Here is a 26,982-nt window from a genome sequence, read left to right as displayed (position 1 = left end):
ACGTAAACAGCACGTACCTGGATCTCGACTCCAAACAAAGTTTTTTCAAACTTTGCGTCAGGGGATTCCCCTCCTCGCTTTTATCACGTAACAATGGGTGCCTTTTTGACGTCATACTTATAATTTTTAACACATAAACTACATATCACCTTATCTAATGATAGCTAATCCTAAAAGGTCAACAAAAAAGTTTATATTTAGAAAAATTTAACAGAAAATAGATATTGTGAAGTCAACCGTGAAATGTCGGAATCTCACGGTTCATTGGATATACTATTAAAAAATAAATTCAATCTTATTGTATTAAAGTATTCAGTACAATCATTTCGCGGAAACGACGATGAACCAGCGGTTGACAGCAATGGTCCTAACTATTGAATTACTGTCATTGATGTTGAGGTTCGAAGTTTGGGGAATGGTCAGGACAGAATAATTTAATATTTTCTATGAATACAAAAAACAATTCTAAATATGGAATATTTGAAGGTGTTCGGGTATCTTCAACAAAGTACAAATTGTATGTGTATTTAATTGAATTGGTTCAAAAATATCCCGCATCGCACTCTTACAAATTCGGTTCTGTGACTTTCAGCCTATGGCCAAATTCACACTTCCTGAGACAGACAGTTTACAACAATAAGAGGAATAACCATCAGTCGAGGTTACGCGAGACTAACTTCCATTCCTTTCTAACTGTCAAATTCCATTCATAGGAACAACATTTTTATTATCGTTTCTAATTTAAGACACAAGATTTATTTATAGCTAAAGTGCACTGAAGCGTGGAGTGAATTTAAGTCATGTGACGCGCCAAACGCCGGAGACTAGGTGGCCGAGCTCAACAATCCTGAAATTTTCAAGAGTTGTGCCCTGGCCTGTGACGTCACATTGTCTTGTGGTGTCACATTGTCTTGTGAATTGTGTTGTAACATTGGTCGGCTGATGAAAGCAATCTCAACCCTTCTACTAAAGAGTTCCAGCACCTTCCACACTCTGCTGTTTTATAAACAAATCTAGTTATGGTATTAACGTGTTTCCATCGGCTATTTTATATGCCATATTGAGTAAAATGCAAGCATGTTGTAGCCAGAATAAAGATATTATTCCACGTGATGCTGCGCGCCAGCACAACCACATTATTTCTATAATGCTTCGCTTGAACAATGTCGGTCCTACTTGGACAAATACTTAATTCAACAACTAGAATTTATCAACACCACTGAAAAATCCACTCAAAATCCCAATTAACCCCAAAATAAATTCTAAAACACCAAACTACCTAGTTAGGTACATAACCACGTACAAAAACACTGCACGCTACTTTGTGCATCAACTTAAAATCAAAATCAAATAGGGCGATGTCACATATTAACTACGAGTCCGACGCATAAAATAAAAATGATGTGAAATGAGATCGTTTTTGAGCGTTACCGCAATCGACATTTTTATTAACATTACGATAAATATGGAGTGAACTTTATCAATTTTTTTAAAAGTTAAATAATACCGTCACACCTGCGTGCATATTGTTCATTAATAATAGAACCTCTACTTCATAATCGGCCTTGCGGAATGAAATTGTTACGTTGAATGGCAACGTCACAAAGTTACCTTTATGAAATAACAATCAAACAAAAGAAATCTCTTCGGCTACGTTGAGCGTGTATAGAACCATACTTTTTTGTCGCGCTGATAAAAAAATCGCTTTTTGCTAATGTTTTGGTTCTAACAGCCCAAAAATGGGGATAAGGCAAAATCTAATATCAAAACTAAAACAGGTACATCTTTGAAATCCAGGACAACCGATGGCCTGGTCTACATTGAAGAAAAAGCTGGTGAAATTCATCCCAAATTAGTAAATCCGACCCAGGTTATATAGGAACCCCCGTTCTAGGCAAAGACTGGTGCAGAAAGCTACATTTCAACGTTCACGAAAGCCGGATTGCTAATAATTGAGCAACTATCTCCGAGAAGAATCATTTTTCCTTGGCCCTTCGCAATAATATTTAGTGGAACTGAGGTCACACGCACTCACTCAAAAAAAACGGAGATTCCTAAGTAAAAGTACGACAGGCCGCTTAAATACTAACAGCTACCGACACGATACCAAATTATGTTGGCGTATTACGAATTATATGCTTATAGGTGATTTAAAACTCTTGCAACACTAGATTTGTCATCTTTACTTTTGTTACGGCATCCTTGAATTATACAAATATGGATCCAAAGCGGGAAAGCTTAGAAGAAGAATAAATAGTTAAACTACCCAACTGAGAGTTGTAGACACTTTTTTCAGATGATCATGGCGTTTGGATCACTTAGAATAGCTATTACAGCCATATTTTCATCCAGCATAGCCAAAAAAAAGAAGAAGAAGAAGTATGTACATTCGCGTGTTTTTTTTGTTGTTGTTGAAACGCGCGACTACTGGAGTATACCAGGTTTGCATGCCTTGACGTATTTTTTTTTCAAATAACATAAATAGTTTGATTATTATTTGCTTGTATATTTGCTTGTACCACTGCTCGATTGGTTTCTCGCGGCTCCCCTCACCCTGAAACGCTTTTTGATTATTTATTGCAATTTGTATATAAACACTTCTGAACACTGATTTAGGTGATTCAAAACTCTTGAAACAATAGAAAATTCATTTTTACTCTTGCTACAGCTTCCCTGAATTAACACATATAGATCGACAGCGCAAAAGCTTAGAAAAAAAAAGAATTAGAAAAACTCGCGTTACCCCAACTGGTTTTGGACGATGAGCATCCTTGCATTATATGCATCCGGATCGGCCAGCGCAGAAATATAGGATAAGTTGATATCTCAAACAAAAATCTCATAAACACTGTTTTTAGATCACGATTCTTGAACCACATAGAAAATTCCTTTTTACTCTTGCTACCGCATTCTTAAAACTGTTCACTTACGAATCCACTGCGCGAAAATATCACATAGGATACCCATCTCTTCATTTGGAATAACCGAAGAAGAAGGATGAGTAGTTAAACTAGTGAAACCACAACTGATTTGCTGACTTATCCACCCTTGACTGCCAAAAAGTATTAGCACACGGCTACTGGGCTATCTCGCAATATGGTTCGGTATCGACATGAATTATGTATGAGACATAACTGCACAAAATATAAGCAAATGTTAACAACTTCAGACGCTCACTCAAACACCCCATAAGGCTTTTAATTAACAAATCAAAATTATTCGAAATTTATCAGAGTAGGGTAAGAAGCGCGAACGCGAAAATGTAATATTCTAAAAGGGCGGATGTACTGTAATCTGCTTCAAATTGACCGAAAAATTCGATTAAATTTACTTAAAAACTTTACAGTTATCGCCCTGAACTTTTCTATTAATTTATTCCGGTGTAAAATTTCGTCGGATGCGAAGGGATATTGTGATCGAACAAATTATACGTTGTCCATACAGGCATTATCTATTGTTTAGTAGTAATATTTAATCCTTCATTTGTTCTTATTTAAAATTCTGATGTCATAGCAACAGTGACGTATGTTATCAAGCATCTGATATTTATATTTGCGTATTTCAAGCGGAACATTACAAGAATAAGAAAGTATTGCAACTAGGAAATAGTTAGTATCCCTAACTTGGTTAAGTTTGGGAGTAGTGATACACAGGAGAAGACCCCTATTCGGTGGGGCCATGGAGTTTGTACTAAAAAAGCCTTTTTTTTTTCCCTCCTTCAGAGAGCGAATATTTAAAGGGTAAAGCCGTTTCAATTTCAACGGGCATTATGGAATTTGTACTTGATAACCTTGCGGCCACATACAAAATGTCCCCATCACTGTATCAGGAATTGTAATCCGAATATTCTAATCTGAGTCTCATTTACAGCAGCGCCACGTTACAAACTAGACTAGAGTTCATTCGCACTTTTGTGTAATTGTGATTTTACAAAAAGGAAAACGATGTTTTCGACCAGCTGAATTCTTCGAGAACTCTATTTCCGATACCGTTATCGCCTCCCCACTAATTTCGCGATCTGATTTATCTAGCTCTGTTAATCTCAATATAGGATATGTTAGAGCAGGTGGTCCAAACCCTGGCATGCGGGTCGCACGCGGCCCGCGGACACATTACGTGCGCCCGCAGAAGATTTTCAAGCGTGGGCCATGTGACAACAGTAACGGAACGCCTATCTGAAGCAGTAACTAGAAGCAAGAAACAATACATCGTTCTATTGTTTCGCTTGTTCTTTATTTATCTTCCTTTAACATAAATAATCAAAAACTCCAAGATGCAACACTACAATAACCTGATTAAACGATAAAATCTCATTTTTTAATAAATTTAAAGTAACTAAACTTGCAGTATTTTGATCACTTCTGAATTTTTCGACTGCGGCCGGCAAGGCCTTCTCAAAATCTTATGCTGCCCTCCAATATCGCAACTTTGGACCACCTTGTGTTAGAGTACTATCCAATTATTTTAAACCTGTTTTTTATTAATTTCAATATAATATTGATATAATCAGCTAAACTAATTTTGAACGCATTCAACTTGGGACATCCCTGTTCCCAACAACCTGGCCCACAAAAGGTACCAACGAACTAGCGACGCAATATGACAGACTAATATGATGTATATCACGAAATACGGCAGGGTCTCATAACATTGAAAAAATCGTGAAATTTTTAAAAAAATGGAGGAAAATACATTTGTCACATGACTTCTAATTTATCTTTGATTGTTTGTTAACTAAGCACGGTCGGATAAGATATAAAAGACGATATCAATCATAGGACTATGCGAAATTCGCGACAGCACATTACTAAAGTGATTTATCGTGAAATATAAGTAACATTTTCATATTTTTCCACAGTGTGATTCCGTGTTGGCAACGTCGGGTGTGGACTTATTGACAGGAATCCACATAGTACACAAACTTCGCCCTTTTGACAAATAAAGGAATCACCAGCCATAAGGTAAAGTGGAGTTTGATGCCAGGACAAATAACCCGTTGCCAGCATCGCAAAAAAAGAGCGTACAACTATTGTTAGGTGCTTATTGGAAGTCTTATGACATTCCCAGTATGACGTCACCTTAAAACTTCGGTTACCAGCGGATTTTCGGGGATAATAAATATTTTATTCAGTGCATTTATTATGTCTTTCATTCCGAACAAGGCACTTCACAATCAAACAAAGCAAAAATTGCAACTATAAAAAATAACGCGTCGCCAGCTTAAGCACATAAAAGAATAAAATGTGAAGGTTATCCTGCCCAAGTATTCATTGCTGACTTTTTGAAGTGTGTTTTATTTAAAAAACACTTTAAAAATACGCGAATGGAATTGAAATCTGAATGAAGAAATGTAGGTATTCAAAATAAGGCGGGAAATATCAAATTTGACAAATACTTTTATTTCCTATTAGCTTCACGTCGCCTCATAAAATTGTTTAAGCCACCCTTGTGGGACGGCCCCATCGCTTGAGAATCACTGTCTCGTCATCAACTAACAAATGGTGAAACTTAAATAGGTGACTGACTCGACGTCAGACCCGTGGCTCGAGTGGAAATGGTGACTCCGCGGCCCATCAAGTTGTGTGAAGGGACTATTCACTTGGCTAACACAGACAGTCCCCAAACTCATAATAGAACTATAATGTGAATAATCTGAACAAAATTTAGTTCTAACCCTAACCTGGTACACATACTGCAGGAATATCTTTTTCTGTAGCTTGGTTTTTGCTTTATTTTTATATAAAGGCTTATCGTAAGAAAAAATTGGTGGCATCTGACGATTTTTTTTGGTTCGAACATTGACAATTTTGTAAAAATTGAAAACTTTCAGTAAGATGGTTGAATTTTTCATGGTGTAGCTTGATGTGCCACGGACCATGTGGCCCAATTAGATGGGCCGTAGAGGAGTCACCACCCCTGTAGCGTGACTCGGTCCTGACTCGATGTTCAGAGCATTCTACATAACAATGTTTAAGAATGCATTAGCAATAGTGAAATATTAGGTTTGTACATCTCTAGGGACAGACATACATACCACAACTATATATAACACTGGTACTGTTTCCCTACTGAGCGTTCAACGACGCAAACAGACGCAAAATCGCGTGACCCAAGGAGGTTTGCTCGCAAAACAAATAAAACAAAACCGTGATCAAACATTGGCGGGTTTCTGTATCAAGCTGTTAAACACATTCAGTATATTTAACAGCATTTGATGGTGACATGTATTACCAACGTGATGAGTACAAAAGAAATCGGTTTTTGCATTATGAAGGTCGTATTTATGGAGCAGAACAGCTTCTTAAACGTTTGGTGATATGGAGCCCGTGACGGGGTCGACTATTATTCACGAAGCCTCTAACAAATTTCAAAAAGTGCGTAGTTGACCCATTTACATAGAACTTCCAGTTAAAAAGCTGAGCTTGTTAGAAGTTGTGATATCACATACCGACGTCCCGTGATTTGGCGTCATCGTTACGCTTCGTGTGAAACGTGTTGTGGCGCAATAATGCCTAAACATACGCGAATACGTTTTAAGATGGAATGCAAGTATTTTGAATGAACTTCAAAATGAGGAGATTTTGCATGAAACATCTCTGTTAAATGCCTCAGCTCAAATTCGTACGTACTTATTTTATGACGCGTTTGACGTCACTCTGATCAAAGCTCTGCGCAAGAGACAACTGATACTGTAAAGAGTTACTATTTCCATAAGAAGCGGTATCTTTACAATTCAGCATTGCCTATCCGATCCAGGCTGTCCCAAATATGTCGCATCCCCATCTGCCCCACGCACTAATATAAAGTCAACACAAGCAGCCACCGATTAATTATAGCCTGCTATGACCGATATCTTTTCGGTACCTCACCACTACCTCATAACTACGAAATGACATTACATTTTTCGAACGTTTTTGCATCATAGCTTTTATAAAATCGATAAGAAGGGGGCGGTATTGGCAAAACATCGTGTCAGATGCATTTTAGAGATAATTAAAGATCTAGAATACTGATAATACGCGGTAGTCGATGTAGTTGCAGAGTCTGATATATTGCTATCCGGATCCGGGATATATTACCCTTCATGGCCGGAATCCGGGTCACAATAATTGACTCCTACTACAGCGTAAAGTGTTTCCCAACCTATGGGTCGCGACCCTAAACTGGGTCGCTTGGGAATTCTTTTGTGTCGCTAGTCTCTTGAACGAAAACCTAGAAGTTGGTTTTGTTTTCTATTAAATGTTATTGTTGATTTTGTATTTGGTGTTAAAGTGTTGCTCAATAGTAATTGTATACGTAGGAAGTACCATAACTTAAAAACTTGCAAGCATCTCTGCAACGATTTCTGAAAGTCGCGGACGACAAATAAAATAAATAATGAGGAAATAAATGTTATGTAAAAAACATTGTTTTTTGTTACTGTTTTATTTAATTATGCGGTCATAGAAGCACTACATGCCGAATCCGACTCTGAATTCCTATGAAAATATTTGACTCCTATTACAGCATACAATCAATATTGGTTATAAAACACGAACAATTCGGAATCCGGGTCGAAATATTTGGCTTCTATCACAGCAACTGGCTAAAAATATGCACGATTCGAGGCAGAGTTGAAGTGATCGAGACATTTTTTATTCTATCTGGATGCAGGCAACATTACAAATCCGGATAAAAATATTTGACTCCGACTACAGCATTGTGCAATTTCTACAATTCGTGTGTAAAGTCCAGCCGGAGAAGAACTATACTCAGGCTCTGGCTCTTAAATCAGCGTCAACATAACATTAACATTCAGGTTGTCCATAAATTCCATTTAGAATTTCAATTCTCAATATATCTTAACCAGGTTTGTTGTTTTTTAATCAGTAATTGATCAAGTATTTTCAATTCATTTATTACATCTGTGACGGTCAAAAGTGTATATGATATCGATAAATTTCCTTAGGAATTTAAAAAAAATTAAGACTTCATGGACAACCTATATTTGTTTTCGATGGCCAAGAACGGTGCAACGAATGGTAGGGAATCGTACTCTCTATTTTGCAATGTTTATATAAAAAAGGTGAAAAATAATACAGACGATTCGGATCGCGACTTCCTAAACATTTCCCCATGTTAGTTTACATAACCGAGGTGACTTGGACTGAAAAATCAATTTTTATTTGAGAAATTTGTTCTCGTACCCACGACTTGTATCTAGCTTTCAATGTAAGTCGCGATTTGGTCGCGGATTTTCCTATGTCGAGACATTTGTATTTGACGTTTCTAAACACCGAACTGGGTGAAAAAAAGTTCAAGCTGTATCGGTCGTTTGCGAATCGCGACCCCATGAACTAACCCAGGTTAGTTTACATAACCGAGGTGACTTGAATCGATAATCATTTTGGTAGAATTCGCAATTTTTACGAAATATAATTCGTTTTACCGTGATTTGATTGCATAACCGGAAACGAATGGGGGCGAACAGGACATTTCTTAAACTGGGGTAAGAGCTTTAGGGTTTTTAAATTCAAAGTAAAACAATACAAAAACAAATCCAAAGCGAGAATCCGACTTGACATTGAATCTGACATTCGTTGAGCATTATCTAGCACTCCGCGACATTGAACAACTAGTTGCCAATAAATAACAAAATCATTAAATACAGGGGGGTAAATATATAGTATTTACTAAGAGGGTTGAAAATGCAAAAATGTTGAATATCATTGGCCTAACAGGGGCGGGCAAGGTTTCTGGACTAGCGGACAGCCATGAAGGTGTGTGACGTAAAAAGTCACACGTGACCGTGACAAAAGAAAGAGATGTGAAAGCACGCCTTCTAGTCGAGGGAGCAAGAAAACGCAAAGTTTTGGGAATGGGATTTGCGCGCGAGATTTTGACTAGGGCCTTGCTCGAAATATAGGCCATGGGAACTTATAGATAGTAATGCACAAGGCAACTTGCACGGAATATATGAAAATATCAAAAGGAAATTCTGCCCTTACATGGCGACGAAAGATCGATTGCTAACGCGAGTCGGTTGCGGCGTCACGCGTGATCCCAGGAGAGAAAATATATTTACGGCAATTCATGCGGGTGTTCGGCATTGGTGGCAGCGCCGTAATGACTCGGAAGGTTTAAAACAAAGGATCTGAACCAGTGGTTCCCAACCTTTTATGGGTCGTGGCCCCCATTCCGTAGGATTTAAGCACTCATGGCCCCCTGTTTAATATCCCAGTGGTATTCAGAGAGTTATTTTGATTGGTAGATTCCAAATCCCATCATGTTCAAACAATTCATGCTCAACAAAGTGACAACAGCCTGTGAAATAACCCTATCAGGACATAATAATTGTGCACACAAGAGCCGCCTCCTTAGTTCGGGGTAATTTCTGGGTGAATAAATGTTCTGTAAAAATGATCGTTTTATTAGTCATTAAGGCATTAAGTTTGCCGTCATAAAAGCACTACATTCCGTTTAGTATTTGTCCATGGGCAGCAAGATTTTGCAAAACTTAGTTTTTGACAACATTACAAGCTATCCTCGCTCAGACGTGGCACAAACAAATCAAACAACGACAGCAGAAATCTACTCAAACTGAGTTACTGTCGATTGAAAACCCTCGTCGCGTGCGTCACAGACGATTCTCCCGTGCGTGACTTGCGTAAGTAAAACGTCTGCAAAACAGAACAAAACGCGTTCGTGCGTCAAACCTGCCCTACTAACGGAAATCCGGTCATTTTCATAACGAAAGACTTCAAAAGAATCAAAAGATGTACTGATATCCAAACTAAATCAATTCAAAATTAATTATATCAGTTAACTGTTGAATACATGATATCCTATTACTTCTAGTAATTTGAAATCTCACAGTACGTTTGAGAATTAATCAAATCATTTATTATTTGTCCCACATTTCCGAATTCAAGCTTGTTAAAAAACATAGTCGACCTTTATTGATCATGGTGGCCAATTTAGAAAATTTTAAAATTCAAAAATGTATCTTAAAATGTGTTTGGAACAGCACATTTTTCGGTTCAGCCATCGTTGCTTCTATCTGTTCATTGTCGAACGTGACCGAATTAGAATGTATTTGATATTCCGTATCCGAAAATATTTTTTTAAAATATTTTCCGAATAGTAATTCATACGGGTTTGGCTTTTTCTGAATTCGTGGGTTACAAACGACCTGATAAAACACCATTTGTGGGTTATGTATATAATATCATTCACAACTAAGTGTTATTTAACGTTTATGCTATAAAGCAAAAGTAAAGATTACAATTCTAAGTGATTCAAGAGTCTTGTCACATAGTATCACTAACATAAGTTTAGTTTGAAACGATGGATTTTTGTTGTTAATATTAATCACCGTTAAATGCAACTATATTTTCTGTTTTTTCACAGTGTGATTATCCAAGCCGTCTGATTGATTTTGCAAATTAACTTATTCTATAACAATCATTATTTTAGTTTTTGTTTAAGAAATAACTGCGTGACGATGCAAAAAGCTATTTTTGTTGTTTTTGAATGGAAATTAATTGACAATGTTGACTTTTATTTAAATTTATCCTAAGTTGGATCATGTTCAAAAGATAAATTTGAACAAATTAGTTGATATTTTTATAGATTTTATTTTTGTTTTATAATATGGAAATTACAATGACAATATTGTGGACACACCGCCGCAGTAAAACTAAATTAGTCTATGACACATTTTTTAGAAATACTTTTATAATCTTCAACCATTACGGACCAGGCGTTGGTCTGGGTCTCAAAGCTATAACTGTTTTAGTTTTGATTTTAGGTTGTGCCGTATATCTATTTTGAAATCATAAGATAACAGTTAAGTCCCTCTGGCCTAGACCAAATTGCCACAGTAAAACCTCATGTCACATTTTTCAGAAATGAACATTTTTGGTCTCCTGTCATTACGAATCAGCGCCTATCGACTGCACAGGTATATTAATTACAAAAATATGATTTCCTCAGTAATGTGACATCGACTAATTTGGTTCTGTTGCGGCGATACAGAGCACAACTACGTAACATGCGGCGTTTCGAATTTCCATGCAGAAAATTTCATCAGAGCATGATATACTAAAGGAACTATAGCGTGTATCTTTTACCTGAATATATATACAGGATGGCCACTCAGAAAAACAGAACCTCTAAATTTTATAATTACTTGAAAATAAACAAACATTTGAATTACTGTTTCTGTATGATTCGTTCGTTTACCTGCTATAGTTTTGCGTCAAGTCCCGCGTATGAACCACCATAATTCTACACAGTTTCAGTAACTCTTAGAATTTCACGTATAGCCCGTAACTTTGATCAGAGATGAATCTCCTTTACTTCTGAGTGCAAGTAACTTTGCTCAGAGTTGAGTTTTTAAATTCTGAGTGAGCGGGCGGAACTTGCTCAAAGATTAGCTTTCACGTCAGAGTAAGAGCGCGTGTTCTTATGGAAGAAAAACCGCCACGCAATAACCTTTTAATTTTGTCCCGTTGCTATCAATGATGACCTTTTCAAAATTGACCTGAAAAATCGTTCGTAACTAATGCAAACGACCCGAGTAACTCAATCGTTAGTTGGGTAGTCACGTGATGTTTTGCGTCACAATACTACTTCCCGCGATCCAATAATATGAATAATTAAATAGTATTCGATGTCGATGTCGGAGGAAACGCATTGCGCTGTGGGACGGATTAAAAGTCGTGTTCGAATAAATTAGGATTCTGGAATTCCGTTAGCTAATTTTTCGGCCCTCGGCCTACCCCCAATTTCCGACGTGTTTCCATTATCTTTTTTAATTCGTATTCTAAGTCAATTTTTAGTCAACTAAGATTCGTTATTCCCTTCTATGGGCAATCCGATTAAGGTGACCGTACATTTGAACCCATGTGTATATCCGTGGGTTCAATCTATATGCGGATGCTAAAACCCATGGGTTAGGGTTAGTATGGGTTCAAATCTCCGTGAAAAAAAAACAAAAATTCCATAGATGCAATAGTATGCAGGTGCAAATGACATGGGTTCAAATGTACGTGGGTTCAAATGTACGGTAACCTCCGATTACATATTAGTTAGGGGCCATTGGTAGAGTTGAAGATCTCGAATTTTTTTAATTACAAAAATAGTTGGTCGGAGTGAAAGACGTGGGAAATCGTTAAAAAACACTGTCGATAACGCATATTCTGCACAATAGCATGGTCCCAACCCAAGTAATTAGCCTTGTAGTGCAGATGCATACTAGAGATTGAGCGAGATGAGATTATTCAGAGCGGGATTTATTTTATTTTCGTATGGAGTCAAAAATCCTGTTGATTCGTAGTCGATAACCGGTGGGAGCAAGGATTCTTCTTGTGATGTGATGTAAAAATATTATCACTCGGGGTAATTTTTTTGTCAATCGAGCCAAGCGACCAACCTAACCCGGCAAGCCACAGTGCTTCGTAATTACAATAACATGGTTCCAAATTTCAATTAATAATCTCATTATGGGTTTCGCTATCAGCTTGGCAATTTCGAAACGCTGTTGAAATGAAAGCGGAAATTTTGGATCTTTTGTATAAAGCCCGTCACTAACGCAAAATTTGAAATATAAAAAAACGCCACGTTTCAAAGTAAAAAATTAGTAATTATCCAGGTTAGGGGGAAGAAGAGGGAGGAATGATTTAAACATTTGAATTTCCGAAAATACGAAGTGATACCCGGAGCGACAGAGATACAACTATATGGCATTATGATGACATCGCAGCAGAATACAGATCTAAGAAAGATTACGGTCATTTTTAAAAATAGCAGCCACCCATACCAGTGGCAGCTCTCAAAGATCCTCGTTCGAAATGTGAAAGATGAAAAAAACCGTCGTAAATTAATGAAACAGCACATTGCATTTTCTAAAAAAAACGGTCTTGTTTAGATTAATTATCCTTAATGTGCGTGAAAATTACCAAGCATGTCAATTAGAATACACCATGAACCGAAATCTTTCTGGAGCCGAGACAGAAACGTCATGTCGCATGGTCTATGCGTCAATCACAGCGATTAATCGCTAACATTAGGAGCTTCCCGTGGTTTTCATACTAACGGCGCATTTGTTTTTCATTAATTTGAGAAAATCAATGCCATGCGTGAGAATGTTTTTCTGCGTACGATGTTTGGCACTAATTATCCCTGACATTCGGTTGTAAATCTCTCAATGTTAATGTTGACTTATTTCTTGACACACAAAAAACAGGACACATTGAAAATAATATTTGACACACGTGAGCTTCCGTTTGCGCGCAGAGACGGTCATAACGTGGCAGAATGCCCAATATCCTAGTCCGATTACTTTTTGTAACACGAATCCCCGTGCATTGGAAAGAATATTCGACTTAATTAACATGAACTTACAGAACATTTGTTTTGCTTTTTGTAACACGATTCGCATTGAAACATAGAGTTTGACTTTCTCAACATGAAAGTACAAGGAAACGCTTTGGCGCTATAGCTCGTTATTGATGTAATATAGACAGTATGAATATGTGCCAAGCGCTCTCACTCAGAAGTAAAATAGAGTAAACTCTGAGCAAAGTTACGGGCCCAACAAGTATTTCTAAAAGCACAAAGACTGATAGTGGTGAATTACGCACATACGGGACGAAAGACATTGGCCTAAAATTTGCAGCTAAACGGCCCTACACGAATACTGTTCAACTAAATATCACAGCGGTCTCGGCTCGATGGATCAGACCAGTGGTTCCCATCCTTTTTGATGCGTTCTTCCTGCATTTGCCTATTTTAAAACTGTACAGTGTACATTAAACTCCCTAAGCCAGTGTTTCCCAAACTTTTTGGGCCGCGGACCCCTGTTTGTGAATTTTATTTTAAATGAACCCCCATCTTGTCCCGTCTAAATTTCTGTGCCTAACCAATTTGATTGCCTTTTCTGACAGCAATGGGTATTCGTCCGACACAATCAATCAAAATAATGCAATGGCTTTTTGACTGAAATCAATCGTTAAAGATTGATCAGAGTCTTTTCACATCGTTGCGGACCCCCTGTGCAGTCATCACGGACCCCCAGGGTTCTGCGGACTCCAGTTTGGTAAACCCTGCCCTACGGTATCGCCTACATAAGACAACATTCAGGTATCTTAATAAGGTAAACATTCTAGAATACAGGTATATTAAAATTAAATTCAAAGTTGAAAATTTTTAGAAAACCAATGATGAAAACCTCCCTCAAGCTATATAAGCAGCGCTTAAGGGGAATAGTTTAATGTTCAGGAATTCCAGCAATTTGCAGAAAAAAACTAAGCATGCCAGATTTTTTCGGTACTTTATTTAGAATATTCTAAATCAATTTCACGATGGAATACTATTTCCTATGCCTAATAAATACATCTATAGCCTGTTCTAACATAAACCAAGTTTTAAATTCTGGCGACTAGAAAATAACGTAAGCATCCCAATCACGGATAAGCCATTAATCTCAAATCCGTCTAAATCGGGCCTAAAACCTGACACAAACCAAACTTCAGCTCTCTGGCATAGTTAACGCCGCGCCTAAGCCAACTTTCCTCCCCATATGGGGGAATTTTTGTATTGCAAATATTTTTGCCTTTTTAGTATATTGTGATTCATATAAATGCTTCTATTATGAACTATTCAAAGTGTAGAAAATTAGTATAAGTTACGTGTAACGGAGCGCTACAAATATATTTCCAAACTTTACCTACAATTTTTTAAATTGCCTATTCCTACCTAATAAATTACCTTAAACATCTTGATCTAGAATAAACTGCCTACTAATACCATTTAGAAAAATAAAATAGGCCATTGATCTTAGGACTATGCGACAACAAACCTATCTAAATCAGTAAAAAAAATTCAAAACTGGTTCAGCGAGTTCAAACTGGAAGTTATTTGTATGAACTTGGGTGAAAAATTGCAAAACGTTTTAGAAGTCTATTTCAATATATCTCATATTATTAATGTATTATATATATATATACTGTAGAATCTATACTTACAAAATTAATTCGTTCCGGAAACCGTTTCGTGAGCAGATAATTTGTGAGTAGGAACGCATTTTACCCTATAAATGCCCTAATTCGTCCTAAACACCCACACTTGAACATAATATTTGTTTAAATTATAATAATGGTTAAAACCCGTAACAAATACATGTCAGAATTAAATTACTGCATAATGAATAGGAAAGGTAAATATGGAAAGACGAAAGATTAGAGAAATAACGAATGAAAACTACTAACCGTATGTTTGTTTATCATTGGCGTTGGCCGACTTGGCTATGCTTCAAAACACACACAATAAATTCAAAATTACATGAAACATTACATTAAACGGCCGGGAGCGCGTTTTTTAAATTTTCGATTTTCGGCCTTTCGTATTCGGGTTATTTCGTTAGCGGAGATTCTACTATATATCAATTTCGAATATTCACAAAAAAGCAAACTGAAGCTCGCCGGCCCCTAAGCTATATAAATGCATTCAATGCACAAAAACATAATACCTATTTCAAATAAGTTCATTTTAAGCCAAAATACAAAGTATACTAGGTTTTCACCAAAAGGCAATCTTGCTGTAAGACAACTTGATCTAGGAATATCGGAATCAAAATGAACTGCAAAGCGGATTATACAACAATAGACTATTCTTATACTTAATAAATAATATAAGCTGTTGTGACATACAAGATTTAAACTTAGAAAAAATAGTAAAAGCATCAATATCACGCAAAGTCCATTAATATCAGGGCTTTGCGTCAACAAATCCTTCTAAATCGAGCATAAATAAGTTTTATGCAACAAATGTCTAAAAATGGAATCACGTAGATATAAAAAGATGCGACACAGACGTACATAATGTAGCCCAAGGGAGAATTGCGCGCTGTAACGCACGCTAGCTTACGTAAAACGAATGTTTTTATGTTAAGCATTGACAACGCCTAATTGCAAAATATCAAAATAGTGAGCAAATCGTTTCCTCGTTTCGAAAGTCTGGTTTTATTAATAAAATAAAATGATGAACGATATATGCACAATTATATAGTCCAGGGATTGCAAAACTGAATTTTTCACTATTCCGATTACATTCTGAAAAAATATTATCGAATGTGGAATATTGAGTGGAGCTGGCTCTGATGACATTGAAAATACAAAAAAGACATTTATTTTTTTGCTTTTGTTTACGATTGTTTTTGTTTGACGAATAAATACGTCTCTCTCTCTCTCCAGAATACATAGTAAATTGGGGCAAGTTCCTGTGGAAATTTACATGAATGACTGTATCTTCATGTTGATCACATTTAAAACGGCACAAACATATAATCAATTTTTTCTGTGTTGCTAGTTAATTAAGATATCGAACGTTTTGATCGGCTGTCTGGAGGCTCAAATTCTCTAATTTTCAAATAAAAATATTCCAAATTATTCCTAAATTCAAAACTTTTTTATATCGAATATGATGAATTTGAATGTATTCGGATATTCGATTCTTTTTGAACATCCCTGCATGCAACTAATGTATATTTACACATATATAGTAATGCATGCACAACCAGGGTCGTAGCGAGGAGTTTTCCAAGAAGGATAGGGGGTTCTGAAATTTCTAATTGCCAAGTTAAACCGTAACAGCTAGCGCGTCCACTGGAGTCCTTGAGGGTCTAAAAAGTGTTCCCAGCTATAAAAAATTGCTATGTATGATACAGGAAAATTCTATTTTTTTACATTTCAAGGGGGGGGGGGGGGGGGGGGGGGGGCAACCCGCAAATCCCCTGGGTACGCCCTTGTGCACAACTGGTAAGTCTGCACAGACAACCTCCATCTGGGCAATGAATAGACATAAAATGGTCTATTGCCAAAATGCCAATATATATAAGAGTTTTACATATAGTAAGAGTTTAAACGACATGATATAATCACGGCTCACGGGGCACAAAAAACCGAACCATTTTTTTTGTTTAATTATTCCTACGAAAATAAAGATCGCAGTATTATCGCAAATTTATTGACGCAGTTACTAAGATGGAATCAAATATAGTTAGTCTCAGCATGCAGAAATAAACATTAAGCTAATCTCCACAACTAGTAGGAAGCACTAACATGGAGATATTCTGTTAGACTACACGCTATGCCAGACATTGGCAAAGTACGGCCCACTAGGTAATTCAATCTGGCCCGCCTGATGGTGCCACAACCAAAATGAAACCAAATTTTGATATTTCAGGTAAAAAACGCTCAAGGAATTTGTTGAGATTGCCGTTAAATTTAGTTTTGGCACGAGGTTTATTGTTTTCACTGTTGCCTTTGTAACACGGTAAACATTGTTCATAAAAAGTAACTCTTTACGTCATACTTACATGGCCCGTCAGTCTAGGTGGGCAAAATTTTTGGCCCCTGATCCAAAAACCCTGCCCACCCTGCGTACTCTCATCATTCATCAATATAGTTAATTAAAATAACCTAATTCAGCAAAGGCGTCATCATGATGCAAACCAATAACTGATATCCCCAGCAAAACGGTAAAATTAGAATTCTAGAAAAACAAACTATTCGAACAGATCCCTAACTATACCGTAACTTCCGCGTGGAAATGACGTCACAATGCGAAAAACATTCCAACCAATATTCGAACAGCTTCAGAATGAATCCATTCAGAATATCCCAGAGTGGAATTACATATCTAACCATTAACTCTTCGGAAAACCTCCAAAGCATAACTTTGCTACGTGGAAACGTTCGATCTATATTTACTAGATAACAGTACGGAGCATGCTATATATTAACCCTTTCAATGCTGTTAAATTATGTCGGCAATTTTTATTTTTTAAATTTGAAAAGACATATCTTGCAGGTATTAATATCAATGTTGAAATACATCACAATTATTTTCATCCAAGGCAACGGATATAAAAGTTTCTCAAAGCATGACGAGACGCACCCACTCAATAGCAATGGAAGACATTTTCGGTCATTTAACATAATCCATAGACAACATAAATTTGTGTAAAGTGTTCTAGATTACTAACACTTGTGGGTACAATCATACAAAAACAAAAGTTCACGTTAGGTTCCATTGAAGATTTAATGTATATGTAGAGTATTTGGCGCTCCGGAAAAATTCGCACCAAGATGACGCACAACCTGAACTACCCTAACCCACAACACATACTATGTTCAGGTTGTGCGCCATCTTGGCACGAATACTGCGGGAACACCGAGTATTTTTTGTGGCAGGAGAGGGAGGATAAAAAAGAAAATAGGCAAAATGAAAAATTTAGCAAAAAATGTTGGAGAACCACTTCTGCAACTTACTATTTCTTAGCGTAATACTGAGTATGAGCCTTCAATAATGCAGTTTCATCATGCCTCATGCAGTTTTAAATCAAATTTCTATCGTGTCACAACACGCAGCCTGGTTTGAGGCCTCCGATGGGGAGCAATACACTGGTGTGGCATGCTATACCCATGGTTGGCAAGTCTAATATTCTAATTTTCCGAATAGATTTTCTGATATAAATTATCAAATAGTAATCGAATATTTTGTAAATTGTTGAGCAAACAGCGCACTGTCTGTGCATATAAGTCGGAACATCAAAATTGGAAATTTGATAAATTTAATGATTTTTCAAATGATTTTTGTTTTGGTTGATTACTTCAGAATAACATAATAGTCACTACGTAATTACTCATTAATCATTACTAGTTTGCATTTATTTTTGAATTAGGGCGATATTAATTTTTATTATTTTTTAACAAATATTCGATTTGTTTTTGACATCGCTGGTAACACCGATCCAATAACAGGGAAATTCTGGTATGTTTGACGATTTTTACTAAAGCAAAGTAATAAACAAATAACGCTATAATTATCCTTCAACGTGGCCAATTACGCCTACGTGCATTAGCGAGTTAAATTTAGTCATTAGCGATGAAAGATAAATGTAATTGATTTTTTGGGAGAATTTGCTTAAAATAGGGTCACACGTACTCAGTAAAAGAGACTCATTTCTGAAGGATGTTGCGGGCAGACCACTGAAATATTATTATACGCACTCAAGGAGACTCATCACTGAGCAAAGTTACGAGTAACAACTGAAACTCCAAAGACGCTTAAATTAAAACACACAACAGGCGCTACATGAAACTGGTTCAGGGCAATTTTTGGGGTAAGTTATTGATTTCACCCAACATCAGACGCAATCGACTAAGACGTGGCGATCGACGTGTTGGCAACCCCTGCCGTATAGAATTATGGCTTTGCATCACGTGCACTGGACTGGCAATGCTGAAACGGATTGTTCCGGATCCCTCCAGAATATATTGCAACTGCTTATATACCAGTGGATTATTAAACAGGGCCTTGTTCTGGGTGGAAGTAACGTACAAAGAAAAAGTGTGAACATCCCTAGCGCCGTGACACAAATATCAGATTATAATTTGCGAATCAACGGGTTAAACACGATAGATAAACCCTCGCGGCGATGCGCGTTCATGAAACCATAAAATTCGACCTCAGGAAGCTCTGAAAAAAGTTGACAAATTCACTATGATTTTCAAGTAATTCTTTATATGATTCGTCTCACAGTGTTACTATGATCAATTGCCTGTTGAGAAAAACTAACTCAATAGAATGCAGTGGAATTTTGGCAACGTTTCATCATATCATAAATAAGTGGAAAAAATGCGGAATGCGGCTACAATTGATTCCCAACATTCCGGCCGCCATGTAATCAATAAGTAACTCAAAGCTAGCTAAATATGATTTGCAAACAAATAACTTCTTACACACGACTAGCGGGTGGGGGTAGACTGGAGAGAGGCGAAAAAATCAATGCATATACAGTCGCGATGGAGTTGACCTTTTTATTATAGATTGGAGGGATAGCGATAAGATGGTAATATCGGTTTCATTACATTTGAACCACCGACAATTGCACCTGCATACTATTGCTCCTATGGTATTTGTTTTTGTTTTGGGGATATTTGAACCGATACTAACCCTAACCCATGGATTTCAGCATATATATTGAACCCGCGGATATAAGGGGACAAGAGTATGGATTCAAATGTACGGTCACCGGTAATATCATAAGCCGTGCGTTAAATCGTAACAATATTCAGGTATGACACAAAGAAAGAAGCTACATTTGGCAAACTGAGATGTTATTTGGTAACACACCACAAATCTGCGATGGAGTGGGCGTTATCAAAAAGTGCGATATTTTTATACTTTTTATACTTTATACTCCGAACAAGACCTTGAACGCACTAATTAAATTATTGAAGGGGATTATTTCACCTCGTCCAACATATCAGTGCACTAACTGCTAGACAAGTAATTGTTATGTCAAAAGTTATCGGCGCTCCCGTGGTATGTGAACCAAGATGGCGGACACCGAACACAGTACGTGTACCAGGTTTAGAGCTAGGCCATAATTTTATTCTAATTTTCCTTATTTTAGTTCTATTATGAGTTTGGGAACTAGCCAAGTAACTCCCGTAGTATCTGTACCTGAAATTTTGGGCTAGTCCTAACCTGGTACACATACTACATGAGTACCGTATTTTTTATGCCATGAGTTATTTGAAAGTTGTGAATTATCTCTTCCATAGCTGTTTTCCTGACCGCGTTGTCTCGAAGTGTACTTGACCCCAGGTCACGTACCGATCGTCATTCGCTAACGCGTAATTTTACTCAGAGATGAATAACTTTGCTTTGAGATCAGTATTCTTCAATTTTGAATGTGTGCACATCGTCATCGATTCCATTGCTTGAATATGAGTGTCTTTTACTTCTGATAGAATCAAATTTTGTTTTCAATTTCCCGAGGGTTTGACCCATCGTCGTCGTCGTTTGTGGTCTCGTTCAGTGAATCAGATCGGTGACCTGAACCATCGATCAGAAATATTCAGACATACACTGTCAAGGATGGCCCTGAGATAAAATACGGCTATAATACCCAGATAATCAATTAATTATGCATGGCCGGCGATAATGTGTAACAGGTCAAAAAAATCAATACAAAAATTAGCAAGGTGACGTTGAGCTGGCGTATTGCTAGGGGCTTCAGGTTGCTAGAATGGTTTAGTGAAATTTGGGTTTCTTCTTACATTTCTTTATGTCGGCTTTTGTGCACGACACCAAACAAGGCTCCATACAATTTTCTGTATACTGATTGGCAAGATTTCTCTAGTTCGGCACCGCCCACCTGATTTATATTGATAATTTGCAACAGTGGAAATGCTTCGTTTTCAAAATCGCGTTTCTCTACATCGACTGAACAACGGCGACGTTACAACGACACGAAAATAACGAAATAACTCCTATGTATACTAGAGGTCTTAAACCTTTCGTGGTACCCAATGACACATTCTAGAGACTGAAGAAACCATATGCAATAGTTGAATTTTCTTAGACAATTTAAGTCCGCTAACAAAGGTCTTGAAACATAAAACTTGAGTATTACATGGACAGGTAATTCCTCAAACAAAGCCTTGTTCACAGCAAAACAACTGTTAAATCACAACTATGCACCATTATACATTTTCCATTAGTTGACTAACTGCAATGCCATTACCTATTTAAACTGATAACTGTGCTTCTGTATTCTTCTTATGGCTAACCCTACTTTCTAAATATTAAAATATTTTCTAACATATCAAAGACTGCTCGTCTTGTGCTGTGGTTTTCGAACATTTTGGTGCAGCATCAATGAAACATTCCAGATGCTCGAGGGTCCCCTGTGCAAAAGTTTGTCTTTTATTGTCTAAAATGTATAAACTATAAATATATATAAAAGCAAACCTTATACTGAAAAAACAAAATCATCTTCAAAGTGTAGCAAGTTTAATAATAGTGTCCAACATAAAAAGTGCTAACTTGCTCAGGCAAAACCCTGTGGTGCTAGATTGAGAATCACTTATCTATTTCAATGCACAATGCCATTCATAATTTAAGAGTGATTAGTGCAACGCCATTAACTACTAACGGAGAATTAGGAGGTCTAGACGCAATTATTGTCTGACTCCATGTTTTCTCAGCAATGGAAATGAACATTCCTGTGATTTCCATGAAATTACTAATCACTTCACAGATGAGAAAAAAATTTGGTATTCAAGTTAAGTTATTTAAGTTATATTTGAATAATTCAAATTATTAAATTTGCTATTATTATCAGTATAACATCACCGCATTTATCAGTAATTATCATATTTTATCAGTGATAAGATTATCTGGAGTACAAATGCTTAAAAAATAAAATTTGTGTTGTTCAGCTCTATTTCCAGAATTTAAACAGCCAAAATTGCTGTTTTATCAGTATTTGTCGATTTTCATCAGTTTTGCAGTTCTGATTTGAGGCAGATTATCTGAAACACAATAACTTAAAACAGGGAACCGTTATTGTAACTGGCCAGCTATTACAAGAATTCAAATCAGTATTTATCAGTATTTGAAAGACTGAAACATTCATAGTTCAGCCAGGGGATTCCTGATATAGTGAATTCATGATATTAGGCAGAATTCAGTATATTTCTAATTGAGAACTCGTTATTTACAATATGCTGGTTAGACATTATATAAGCTTTAGTTCTAGACTATTAGAACTGTGTAAAAACCAATCTGAAAACAATGTTCATCTCAACTATTCCACTATATTCCATTTCCATGATTTTTACAACGATTTCTGCAAATTTTCTATGTTTAGCATAACCTAATTTAGCTTACTTTCAAATTCATCAACATTATCTTAAAAGGTATTCGAAAAAGCATTGCCAGCCCTGGATGCGTATGGCCTACTATCATAACTTAAGCCTATTCCTAAATTGTTAAATTCTGGCAATTTCCTGTCAAATACCACCCAAACTAGATTGTTACAAATTTAATATTACATCATAATGTATTCTGAATAGTGAAGGATTCAGTTTTCATCATTACTGCTACAATTCCTATGTCTATGCCATGGTCCATTATACTTGGCCAGATATGGCACATACAGATGAAACTATTAGTAACAAACAGTGTTCACTATTAGCGCACTTTTTTGCGAAAATTGCGAAGCACTTTCGCAACTTTTTTTAGGGATTGCGAAATAGCACTTTTTTCCGATTTTGAAGAGAAATAGCACTTTTTTCCGATTTTGAATGGAATAAAAATTCATAGTTAACAAATATTTTCGAGTATTAAGTTGACAAATAAGTAACATACTAGTACTTTTGTAACTTTTCTGCATATCATAACGATATTTACCGGAATTCTAACTTATGAGATGGAGACATAGGAGATAAAGCTTTTGCATTAACGGCAAAATTCTTGTTTATAATATGATTATTATACAAGCACACCGATTCCGCTTCTCCCGCAAAAAACGCTCCCGGGTGTTTGAAACCAGATGTTGGAATACTACACAGTGCCTTTCTTTGAACCAGAGTGGTCATGTGACTATCAATGATATATATCGATGAATTCAAAATGACTATAAAAGTGTTAGTAACGTGTTATAGTCACTTTGGATGAATTGTGACCAAACTGCACGATTTTTAAATCAGACAAAACTTTTAGCAGCATGTCACAGATTTGCAAAATCACCAAATTCACAAAATACCATTAAGTGCCATTTTATTGTAATCACAATGTTGAAAAAAGGACGTGGCATTTTCCGGAATTTTGCGATATTTACACAACTATTTCTCATTGATATGCGGACGGGTGGGCAAAATTCAATATTTTTTTGAATCGAATATTTTTAAGGAGTACCGAATGAACGTGGTGGAAACATTAAAAAATCGGCAACAAAGCCTTTTTACTGGTTAATTCCGTTGTAATCGCTAATTGTTCTTGTCACCAGTCGTTTTGGCAGCGATATCCAGGTTTTGGGTAATCTATATTCCCGCCCTCTCTTTTTTACAAATATGAATTCTTGTGGGTCGGCGGACATCGAAGTTTTATATTTCGGGTTTACCCGTTCGTTCACATCGGCAACAGCTGTTGAAGACATTGAGGACTCAAATTAACATTTGCGTTGGCTTTAATATTACCTATCAAGATTTGTAAATTTACTCTCCCAATTTTACGCGAATGGTAATATTATTGTCCATACCGTGATGCAGATATTTATTAAGACGATAATTAACTTTCTCATGTATTTCTATGGTGATAAACTTAGCAAATCTGAAATTGTGCCAATCCTGAATGTTGATTTAAAATAGTGATTGAATAATTCGGCAATAAAGGCATTTCTGCGTGGTCATAAGACGAGATGACGTTAATGAACAGCACTTCTTTTACAGGATATTTTACGTATGCGACTTAATGCTAAAAAGATTGGGCTCGAGTGCTTTTTTTTTCGAGTGCTCGAGTGCCTAATAGAGGTCAGGCGCTAATTGTAACTAATTCCCTCAAGTTTCAACGTGTTTTCAACAAAACAATACCCCGGCGATAATTATAGCTAAAATGTTACCGAGCAATTCACAATTTTATTTATGGAATTTGCAAATTCACCAGTTTCTTGACGATTTTGATATTGTCACGCCCTAATTATTAGTGCAAAAAATACTCCCCTTCTTCCGTGGCGGTTTGACGGGTTCTTTGTTCCATTCTTCAGAAAGTTCTGACACGGGGGATATAGAATACTAAATCCGGAGGATTGAATCCCTGTCCACTTACTGGTGATTTTCCGTTTTGAAAATCCGTGAAACATTCTTTATTTTAAATTAAATGACGTTTCGCAGGCTAGAGTTCTCCCCGAAAATGATGTGTTCCAGACGTTAGTTAGACGATAGATAAAACATTGGATTAATAATTTTCGTGACGCCCCGTTTTCGAAAATACAAAGTTATATCGCAAAAAATGCGTTATGATACATTTGAAATGAAACATTATTTACGGTTAATTCAGATCATATTTTACTCTTCATGACACCCGGTATCCGAAAATACAGTTGTATCTCGAAAAATGTGTTTTGTTACATTTAAAATAAAACATTTTTGCGATTAATTTAGATCATATTTTACTTTCCAAGACACCCGTTTCCGAAAATACAAGGTTATATCGCGAAAATGTGTTTTGTTACATTAAAAATAAAACATTTTTGGGATTAATTTAGATCATATTTGACTTTTCAGGACACCCGTTTTCGAAAATACAAGGTTATATCGCAAAATGTGTCTTGTTACATTTAAAATAAAACATTTTTGCGATTAATTGAGATCAAATTTTACCTTTCACAGCAACCCGTTTCCGAAAATACAAAGTTATATCACAAAAAAATGCGTTTTGTTACATTTATTTTGCATTCCCAATAAAGTACATATTTTCCCTAATTAAGGTCGTCGATGAATCTGTTCCTGTCGTTCAAGCTTGACACACGTTTGGACGAGTGTGGGGCGGTTTTTTAGTCGACGATAAATTAAAAAGTTTGCCACACGTTATTTGTATAACGATAATAACTGAAAATTAAGATTTTATAATAGAAGTGAATTTGTCTCAAGATGGTATTTTACGATTCCTGCCCACAGAAAATAAACACGCTGACAGGCTTGGTTATAATTGATATTCTTTAATTTATTTTACACTATTAATAAACACGCCACACCAATTGCTACCACATAAATTGCAGTCGCATCGGTATGGACCGAATGTTTTTGGCGCTCTCACATTAATAATAATTTTCAACAAAACAATACCCCGACGGTCATTAAAGCTGAATTCGTTACCGAATAATTCATAATTTTATTTACGGAATTTGCAATTTCAAGATCTCACTTGACGATTTTGATGTCATGCTCTAATTATTACTGCTTAAATGCCTCAAAATACAACAAATGTAATCATTTTCGACGATAACAGGCGCAACAATTCGTAAACGAGCCGAGCCGAAATTCGCGATTGATTTTACCTCTCTCTTGTTTACAATTTTAACATCCCGCCGGCCATGTATGGTCGAATAAAATGTTCACATATTCGAAACATGATTTGGCCAAGGATGGAAGGGATCACTAAAGAGCTAATAGAAAGTACATACGCGAGGGTATTATATTATTATCGAGAATAGTTGTGAGCATATCACAGGACGGAAATATTTTGCACCCGGCTGTTTGTTGGCAGAACAACGATACGCTAAAGTTAATTGATCGAATACAGGGAAGTATTTATTTATCATCTAACTTGCGAACATCGAGGTTTTGGCGGAATTGTACGATCATGTGGTCTTTCTTAAATAATAACTTTTTCAATAAATGTTCATTTTACTTTTGCGTCTTTATTATATGTCGGGTTTTCATTTATTTTAAATTCGAAATTGTCCGAAATACTCCAACAGGTGTATAAGTACAATAATAATGATACTCACCAAAGTACTTACCAGGAAGTTTAATACACACGATGTGTAAATGGCGTCGTAACTCCCGTTTATTAATTATAATTTTTTTTTACATTCTGTTTAAAAAAACAACGGCAGTCATCTCACGTAACTCTCGCGACCAAATCTTTTTTCTTTTGTATGGATTTATCTTTTGTACGAATTTATTGCCGACTGAATTTTAATTGTGTTTTAGGATAAGTTATTTTCTGTTTGTTGGTTTCTAAACTTTACAAACTGTGAGATTTGTGCATATGAACGATTGAATATTGCGACTGGATGTCCGATATCTGAGAATGCGTAATTCTCTTTCAACATTAATTTTCAGGATATCAGCGTTCATGTGGTCGAATAAAAATTATTTATCAAATGGATTGGTATTTCGAGACACTCAAAATTATTTGGGATCCATTATCATATCATTCGTTTATTTTTTATATTCATGTTTTTCTCAAGAATCACCCTCGTTATATTTAGTGTACCTTCGCAAAAGAAAACTCTTTGGTGTCATCGTTCCTATTAGTGTAGTTTAAATATATGGAAACCTTGCAAGTGGCGTTGTGATGCGAATATTTGATACTAGGTCAGCAGCATTACAAAGAGTGCTATTTATGAATGCTGAA

At 36.3% G+C, this 26,982-nt stretch overlaps 1 protein-coding gene across 6 annotated transcripts in view; it reads right to left on the bottom strand.

Annotated features, from left to right (window-relative positions):
* LOC120335741 (glucocorticoid modulatory element-binding protein 1-like) overlaps nt 1–26,982 on the bottom strand; it is a 56,936-nt gene that overhangs the window by 24,985 nt on the left and 4,969 nt on the right. Inside the window, exon 1 of one of the 6 annotated variants that reach the window (XM_039403358.2) lies at nt 18–167. The exons of the other annotated variants lie outside the window; for them this stretch is intronic. Within the exon in view, the coding sequence (XP_039259292.1) occupies nt 18–115 (98 nt within the window). The 5' untranslated portion in view covers nt 116–167. Of the gene's footprint in view, nt 1–17; nt 168–26,982 lie in introns of those variants that run through there. 6 annotated transcript variants of the gene reach the window in all.

The sequence above is a fragment of the Styela clava genome, chromosome 2 (genome assembly GCF_964204865.1).
Source record: "Styela clava chromosome 2, kaStyClav1.hap1.2, whole genome shotgun sequence".
In the NCBI taxonomy this organism is placed as follows: domain Eukaryota; kingdom Metazoa; phylum Chordata; class Ascidiacea; order Stolidobranchia; family Styelidae; genus Styela; species Styela clava.
Note: the sequence above shows the minus strand (reverse complement) of the source record. Positions and strands in the feature narration are given on the sequence as shown.